This window comes from Lepidochelys olivacea (assembly GCF_965140295.1).
Source record: "Lepidochelys olivacea isolate rLepOli2 genome assembly, chromosome: 6".
NCBI lineage: Eukaryota > Metazoa > Chordata > Testudines > Cheloniidae > Lepidochelys > Lepidochelys olivacea.
The window spans coordinates 83,596,791-83,605,776 of record NC_140416.1 but is presented as its reverse complement, the minus strand read 5'-3'; the positions used below and the strand labels follow the sequence as shown (position 1 = coordinate 83,605,776).

At 42.1% G+C, this 8,986-nt stretch overlaps 1 protein-coding gene across 1 annotated transcript; it reads left to right on the top strand.

Moving 5' to 3' along the window:
- The first annotated feature begins 444 nt into the window (after positions 1-444).
- NKX2-1 (NK2 homeobox 1) lies at positions 445-4,114 on the top strand. The gene is made up of 2 exons (XM_084629783.1): positions 445-963; positions 2,185-4,114. Exons 1-2 carry the CDS (start codon positions 597-599, stop codon positions 2,853-2,855), a joined length of 1,038 nt encoding a protein of 345 aa, XP_084485909.1. The 5' UTR covers positions 445-596; the 3' UTR covers positions 2,856-4,114.
- The last annotated feature ends 4,872 nt before the right edge of the window (positions 4,115-8,986 follow it).

The following is an 8,986-nucleotide window of genomic DNA, read 5'->3' as shown; positions in this document are numbered from 1 at the left end:
TTTCTCCCTTCAATGTTTCTTTAAACTCGAACTTAGTGGGGAAGGGGGGGGGGAGCGAGGGGAAATAAATCCCTTTGTTCCATAATGTTAAACTCTCTCTAGCCATCCCTCACAAAGGCTGAGGCTATAATGTTAGGCGTCGGAATAGAATTGCAAATCATTTTTCTTTAACTCAGCAAATTTGTCTTTACAAATCACATGAAATTCCCCACCCATAATGCTGCCACCCCAGAAGAATAAAATAAAATTACTTGTGCTCACGGGGTCTTTCAAAAATACATAAAAAATCCTGACAAGTAAAACTTAAAGGTGTTTACCTTGTCATCAGCATGTAAGCTAATTATCTTGGGCAAGATGTAGGCTTCTATTGTCTTGTTGCTTTAGTGCCTATGCCCCGCCTCTGGTGGCAGCCTAAAACCTGGCGTCTGGCTAAAACAAACGAAAGGCAGCCCTGAGCCTCCACTCAATCCAATTAAGGCGGACTTCGTCCACTCGGTTACGTGTACATCCAACAAGATCGGCGTTAAGGCAACACCAGAATATTTGGCAAAAAAGATTGGCCTCCCCTTCCCCCTTTTTTTTCCAGCCGCCGAATCATGTCGATGAGCCCAAAGCATACGACTCCTTTCTCAGTGTCTGACATCTTGAGTCCTTTGGAGGAAAGCTACAAGAAAGTGGGCATGGAGGGTAGCAACTTGGGGGCTCCCTTGGCAGCCTACAGGCAGTCTCAGGTTTCTCAGCCAGCAATGCAGCAGCACCCCATGGGCCACAACGGGACAGTGACTGCTGCCTACCATATGACAGCGGCAGGCGTCCCCCAACTCTCCCATACCACTATGGGGGGCTACTGCAACGGCAACCTAGGCAACATGGGCGAGCTTCCACCTTACCAGGAGACCATGCGGAACAGTGCTTCAGCCACAGGATGGTACGGGGCCAACCCGGACCCCCGTTTCTCTACAAGTAAGTGAGCCTCGTAGCCAGTGGGGAAAACTTTACGCATAGCTCTGGGAAGAAGCCTTTCCAATGAGCGACTTGGAGAAACCATGTCGGTTGCGGTACAGTGCGGGTTTTGGAGCGGGGTGGGGGTGGGGGCGAAAGACAAGGGGGGAAAGTGGCTTGAAGTCGAAACCAGGTCAGCTCAAAGAGCTGGATCGCGGCAGGGCTGTCTAGGATTGATAACGATCGGTATGTTTTTCCCCCGGCTTCCCAGGCTCCTGTCTTGTTTTAGCTTTTTCTCGGTATCCCCTGTCTCTCGCTTTCCATTTCACCCCCGGCTTGTGGGTTGCTTCACTGAGACGGAAGGTGTTGTCTGGTCCCAGTGACCCAGCGCTCCATTGCCGAGGGAGAACCGATGGGGAAAATGCCCCACGATGGGAGCGATTTCACTGTAGGCGAGGAAACATTTGGGTGGCTGTGTCCTGGGGGTGGGGGTCCCTCTCCCCAACCCTCCTGCAATAAACAACCGTGCAGATAAGGGCGACAGAGAACGGAAACGCGGCAAACATTGTCATCAGGGCAAGGGACTCGTTTAAATAAATTCAGACACCTTCCAACCTAAATTCAGAATAATTCGCAACTAAATGGGCACATCAAGCTACTTATTGACCTGTCGTGTCTCAGCCCCCCACATGCCTGCTTAACACAGAAGGTGGTGGAAGGGGGAACTCACGTGTATTCCTTTAATACGGCTATACGGAGCGAGATGTTTCCTTCTTTTGGAGAGTGGTTTGAAAGGGGTGTGAGACCCGTTTAAAGATGGAAACTTGCACTAGCTACTGTATGTTCCTAGCACTGCTTTTGTTTCGTTCTCTTCGCTATGTTCCAGCTCTCGGATAGTCCGTGTTTGCACATACTCAGTTATTGGTGAAGGTTTTGCTCCGTATGACCCCTAAGTGTTTGGAATAGCACGGGGGGAGGGGAGGGAGAAGCGTAAATCGTTATCAAACTGTTTCCCCGCTAGTGACATAGCGTGCGGCGGTCTACAGCCCTGCCTGGCTCGGTGCTGGGCTACTACCGGTGCAACCGGCTTAGGTGGGTTGGAATAGATTTTGACTGGGAAGGTGATTATTAATCGGGGAGAGGATCTTGGCTTTGGGGTCAATAGTCGAGAAGCGTGTCTCGCCCAGGCAGTCCCGTGCCGCTAACCGTGTCCTTTAAAATGTGTGATCTTCTTGATTTTAGTATCCCGCTTTATGGGGCCGTCTTCTGGAATGAACATGGGCGGCATGGGGAGCTTGAGCTCGCTGGGAGACGTTAGCAAGAGCATGGCACCTCTCCAGAGCACTCCACGCAGGAAACGCAGGGTCCTTTTCTCCCAGGCCCAGGTTTACGAGCTGGAGAGACGTTTCAAGCAGCAGAAATACCTCTCGGCTCCGGAGAGAGAGCATTTAGCCAGCATGATCCATCTCACCCCGACTCAGGTCAAAATCTGGTTTCAGAACCACCGCTACAAGATGAAACGCCAGGCCAAAGACAAAGCCGCGCAGCAGCAGATGCAACAGGACAACGGCTCTTGCCCACAGCAGCAGTCTCCCAGGAGGGTGGCGGTGCCCGTGCTTGTAAAGGACGGCAAGCCCTGCCAAGCCGGCTCCAACACACCGACGGCAGCTCTCCAGGCCCATCAGCAGCAGGCAGCGGCAGCAATCACAGTGGCTACCAATGGCAACGGCCTTGGACAGCATCAGAACCACCAGCCAAACAGTGCAGGGCAGTCTCCAGACCTGGGACAGCACTCAGCCAGCCCGTCGTCTCTCCAGAGCCAGGTCTCCAGTTTGTCCCACTTAAACTCTTCTAGTTCTGACTATGGCACCGCCATGTCTTGCTCTACCTTGCTCTACGGTAGGACCTGGTGAAAGGATTTTTTTTTTTTTTTAAAGAAAGCTCTGATGCGCCCAGTCACACAAATCTCTGTCCTGGTCAAACTATTTTTTTTATTTTTATTTTTTAACGAGCGGTTCTTTGAGGAACCCCTAACAGAGAGAGATAGAGAGTGACTTTTAGGTTGTTAAATGAGTATTTAATAAAAAAATAAATAAATCATGGAGCAGTTGCAGGATGGAGCCCATGAGTGGTCATGATCTGAAGGCTTGGATTTCAAATGTACACTTTGCCAGCGAATAGACCTTGCATGTAAATATAGAGATTTTCGGAGGGGAGGGGAAGGCTTCCGCCCCCCCTCCCCCACAAAAACATTAGTGTCACCCAGAGAAAAGGAAAGGCCCCCTTTCTACTCCCCCAGCCCAGCCGCCAGGGCTCGCGGATGGAGATATTGATTCGTCACAGCTTGGCATTTTTTTCTTCCCTTACTTTTGATGTGAACCTGTAGCTGTATAATGCTGTCAAAAGTTGGACTAAACCCATAGTTTTTAGTAACCTGTATATTTTGTTGTAAAGAAAAAAAATACAATCAACCAAATCAAACCAAAACACACACCCGACCTTTTTTATGGACATTGAACGATCCGTGTAAATCCTTTGGCAGTTTGTTATTTCCGCACATATCCTCTTTCTGTTGTAAACTTATGTAGATATTTGGCTTAAATATAGTTCCTAAGAAGCTTCTAATAAATTATACACATTACAAATATTCTTTTTATTATTATTATTATTATTTCCCTTTGCTTTCCCCCGTAGGTCTCTCTCCCCACACCCGAAAACAAATGGGGAAGCTAATAAACACTGACACTAAAAGCAAAAAGGCCCAAACCTTGCTTCCATTGAAGTAAATGGGGAGTTCGGCCCATTGGTTTCAATGGGAAGCAGGATCAGGCCCATGGTCTGGAGAAGTGATAAGCAAATATACCTGATAACTATATTCCTGCTTTATCTAATGAAGGAATCGAGTCCGAATTGATTAGCCAGATATCAGGGTAGGGAGCCCACAGCAGATAGTTATTCACAGAGAAAGGAAAGTATTCCAGAAGTAGTCACTGAAATTCCAAAAGGCATTTAGGAGAAGTTAAATGTCTGAGGGTATTAGAAACAAACTAATGAGGAACCCACTGACAGGCTAGCAAATGCAACCGTTTTAAGGCGTGTCCAGTTTTAATAACTTGTACAAAGATCATTTCTACCAGGTTTTATTATGTACTTGTATTTTAAGGAAAGTACAGTCACCTTATTTATAATCAAAATAAAATGATAGTTTATTGTGTCCGGCGTGTAGTTTGAATTAACTTTCTTTATAAAAATGTATTTCATTATATAAACACACAGGCGCAAACGCATCACTTCAGTTTGTCCTGCAGCTTTCATTCTTACAAAACAGGCAGGGGAACTACTTTGCTGCGGACGCATTTCGTTTTAACGCAGATTGCTTCTGCTTTGGGGACTGGACTAGGCTGTAAAGAAACAGGTGAAGAGGGGAGGTATGTGTGTAGCTGAGAAACAAACGTGCATGTGTTAGTGATGTACACACTATAGGGATTCAAGAGAGGTACGTGTTAACTTCGGTGTAAATAGACAAAGTAGATATTGTGAAATAGTTTTAACTGGACAATCAACAAACACATTCAATTCACAAGCTTTCTGGCCCAACATGATCCCTTTTGTGAGTGTAATTGAAAATCCAAAGTGCCCAGTGTTAACCTATCCCATCAAGGACCCCAGACCCTAATTTCCTCCAAATCCACTGCTTAGCTGTAATTTTCCCTCCGATTTTTAAATTAAAACGCTGAAATACATCTCACAATTCAAAGATCTCTGAAATCCTGAAGAATCACGAACCCAGTGCCTGTTATTTGAGAGGGAGCGAGAAAGGAGTTAGCGAGAAAGAGAGTGGAAACAAACAAACAAATCTACAGTTTCTGTAGCAGCGCCGGAGGGCTTTATCATCTTAGTTACCCTAGTGTTACTCAGGGAGCTTGGATAAGAAAAAGGAAATAGAGTAAAAAGATTATCTGATCTTTCTGTTAAACTGGAGGACATCACGTGTGTCAGCGGGAATATCAAGCCCCTCCATTTTTATAGTATTCCGTAGGTTGATAGAGGAAGATTATCAAATGGGATAGAACATATTTTAACGTTACTTTTTTCTCTATTAAGAATATTTATTTCAAATTTATAACTATAGGTCAAAGCTAGCATTCAGAGAGCCCAAACAGAGTGTTCGGTGCTGTCATTTAAAATAGAACTCCACGGGGAAAATTGGTTGGAATTTCTTTGAAGTGTTAAACTTCTGTTCTTAGGTCCTGGTCCAAGGGAGAGACCTGTGCTTGTTTAATGCTATACATTTTTAGTAGGTCTAGTTCCTCTCTCCCAATTTTAAGATACACACGAAAGGTGTGAAATGCTATGCTTAAATCGACAGTTTCCCTTTCTTGGGATTTATTTTAGAATCCTTCCAAAAACTGGTAATTTTCAAACTCGAGGGGAACTAGGAATAATTGGAAAATCCGAGAACTATTTTCATGGAACGGAGAAATAAAGTTGGCATGTTTAGTGTGGAACCAGCTAGGGACTTAACATAATAGACTTTGGGCAATAAATGAATTTTATTGTATCTAGACAACCTCATAAACACATATTTGGTGGTGGGTGTAATTACTGTAATGGATTATTATGTACACTGGCTTATCTTTCTTAAACTAAATTTAGTTTCGATTAAATAAACTCGTTTCCACTTTGTCTGATGTCGGCTTAGTTTAAAGTCTGTTTACTTGTTCCTCAGAAAGGTGAATTCATCTCTTTATAAAGCACTAGAGACCAAGCAAACACAATTCAAACTGTATTTACATATCAATCAGGAGAAATGCAAACAAACTGCCTCTTTAACAAATTTATAGAGGTTTTTTTTTTATGACACCGTATTATTAGCCTTTTATCATAGACTTCTTTGTACAGCCAGTTACGTCTTCCATTACGATCAAGATATTCCAATGACTTTTAAAAACATTTTAATCTAAAATTTCCCTTGAGCAGACTCGCGGGAATTTACCCACTGTATAGCTTTCCTAAATTAAAATATATGCTACTGTGTAAGCCCTTGCCTCTTCCCGTGCCACTGATTTTCAGTCGCTTGTTAATCAATGCAGAGCTCGAATAATGGGACGTTAAAAAGGCGGGGGATGGGGGGGAGGAGAGCTAGAACAGTGATTAAAATCTTTGAAATGCTGGAAGAGAAATACATTTCCAAATGTCTCCGATCACATATAGAAATCAGACCCCGGGCACCATATAGATATTTTGTAGTTAAAGAGATCTAATAAAGAATGGCTGTTTCCTCCATCCGCTCCCCCCTGGCACTGCCTATAGATGTACGAGATTTGCTGAGGGCATTTTTTTCCCTGCTGTAAATAGGAGTTCATGCTTGAGTGCCATGAAGTGTGTGGATGTAGTGGCACAGAAGGCTGGAGAAAAAAAAATATCAGGGCTTCGCCATATTTGCCGTTCGGTATGAACACGTTTTTGTTTCAAACCAACGTCCTTTTATCACCAGTAGCTGAGGAGGCTCGGAAAGAAATACAATCAGAAGGATCGCCAATCTTGGGGTCTGAGCCAAGATGATATTTCTGTTCCCTGCAGTCAGAATAAGAAGCAGTGCAGGGATGATTATTATACACACAAGAAAACCAATCGGGATGCTAATCTAGATGTGTATTGCCGGCATTTTAGTTCAAAAGGCAGTTCAGTATCCTAATACAGTTAGTTGTTTAAAGTGCAGGTCCCAAACAATGTAATCTGAGACAGTTCTAAAATGACACCAAGAGAAGTTGCCATAGAAAAAAGTATATTAGCAGTTTTATTGCAGACAGCGGGTAAAAGGGCCTCGCTGGGGAGTGAGCTCTATTCTAACTACTCATGGCGACTGCTTTTACAAAGGGAACTTGGAGGTAAACACTGAATGGCTCCTGAAGAATTTCAATCCTTTCATGGCAATGTTTGGCGCAAAGTTGACACTATCTTTCTATCTGACCAGCTGCTCCTCTTATGATTCCCATCGAAACTGCCCCCTCCCCTAACAAGTAAATGGTAATATTGTATATATGTATCAAATGGGTACCAAGATAGAAATATTGTCTTCTATGGCAAATTGATGATTAACACGAAATGAGAGCTGGTTGTTTCTGGCTGCAAGCACATTAGGGAACAGGTAAGGTCAAAGCTTTATATATTATGTCTTTTTCTCTAAGGCTTCTGCTCAGTTTCGGATAAAGAAAGTGAGTAAGATGTGTTGTCATAAAATTAAATTAAAATAATGTTAATGCTTAAAGTAACTGAGCATGCAGAAGACTGCTTCGAAAACCTAAAATGGAAAAAGTTAGTTGTGAGATTCAAGTTTAGATTTAAAGGTTCGGGTTTTTTAAAAAAACGTGATCATTTTTATAATAATAGCAAAGATATGAAAACAAGTTTTATGAGTATGACTTCATTGACCTGAGTTGCCATATATGAGCTTCTCTAAAGTAGTATGTTTAATTTTAAAAAATATTTACAATGTAATTAGCAATATTTAAGCCGTTTTAATACTTACGTCCATATCTCACATTAACAACAAGATGTGAAAATGATTAATATACTTTTTAAAAATATTTGATAAACACACTGGGGCTATTCATGTGATTTTTAATCCATGTGTGGGTTGCATCTCCCTAGCAAATGAATTTACATAATGATCTTGCTACACTTAAAAGTTTTCTTGTATTCGATTGATCAGAACTGCTAATATCTTTCCATACATTGCTTTATCATTGCAATGGTTCTGTAAAGTGTTTCTCGGGAAGCACTTAATTGATTAGATATTCAGAAAATGTCTATATAAGAGATTAAGACAACATAAAGCGGCAAAGAATCCTGTGGCACCTTATAGACTAACAGACTATTGGAGCATGAGCTTTCGTGGGTGAATACCCACTTCGTCGGATGCACGTCGACTTGTATTCACCCAGGAAAGCTCATGCTCCAATACATCTGTTAGCCAAAAAGGTGCCACAGGACTCTTTGCCGCTTTTACAGATCCAGATTAACGCGGCTACCCCGCTGATATAAGACAACATAGTTTCAATTCAGAAAACTAAAGAAAGAGTGAGATCTAGTGGCCTTTTTCTTTGAGAAAGTGAATTTTCCCAAAGCATCCAAACATGCGCACACCTGGGAACTTTGAAGGAACAAACTTTTCTGTTTCATATTAAAGGTGCAGCTGAAGTGGCTGAGTTCATTTCAGTTTGTTAGTGACCTAATAATGTAACTCCAGGACGCCGCTCTTTTGGAGTTTCTCTCGGTGCTTTTGTTTGGCAAACTTTTTTTGTTTCTCAGAAGCACTTATAAATAATATATTTTTGGCTCCATTTTTGTTTTGATCATTTACTCCCAACATGCCGATTTCTTAAGATATTTATTAGTGTTATTAAACGAGAATACAATCAATCAAGATAGTAATACAATATAGCCATCTTAGCTCTCTCCTCTTTCTGCATCAGTTTATCTTATTGAAAGAAAAAAAGAAAGAATAAAAGACTATTTAACATGGACATTCAAAAAATATATATATACTAGGCACAACCCATATCGATGCTGCTCTGACAAGCTGATTTATCTGTGGACTACTCAGAACCCAAGCAGGCTCAGTTGAAGAATATGTTACATTGAAACAAAACTGAATCGTTAAGTGGAGGTGGGGTTTTGTTTTTGTTTCCGTTTTTACTCCTCTTCCCCCCAACATATATTGCTAATTATTTAAACTATCTGTTAAAATTATTTCGTCATTTCTAGCTCCTAAGAACATTTTTATATTTTTAAAAGGGTTATGCTTAAAACACTTCAACACTGGGTGTGTGTTTAGAAAAAATTGACTCCATTTCTCCTGACAGGTAATCTTTTTCTGAGGGTTATCTCCCAAATAAAAACAAAATGGAGCATAAAATGAAAGGTTTCAGAGTAGCAGCCGTGTTAGTCTGTATCCGCAAAAAGAAAAGGAGTACTTGTGGCACCTTAGAGACTAACAGACTTATTTGAGCATAAGCTTTCGTTGAAGTGAGCTGTAGCT

What these genes read in the sequence shown, in the direction of transcription:
- NKX2-1 (XM_084629783.1), top strand. Translation starts at nt 597, where the DNA reads ATGTCGATGAGCCCAAAGCATACGACTCCTTTCTCAGTGTCTGACATC. An exon ending in GGACCCCCGTTTCTCTACAA is followed by an intron (nt 964 to 2,184) that starts GTAAGTGAGCCT and finishes TCTTGATTTTAG; the next exon opens with TATCCCGCTTTATGGGGCCG.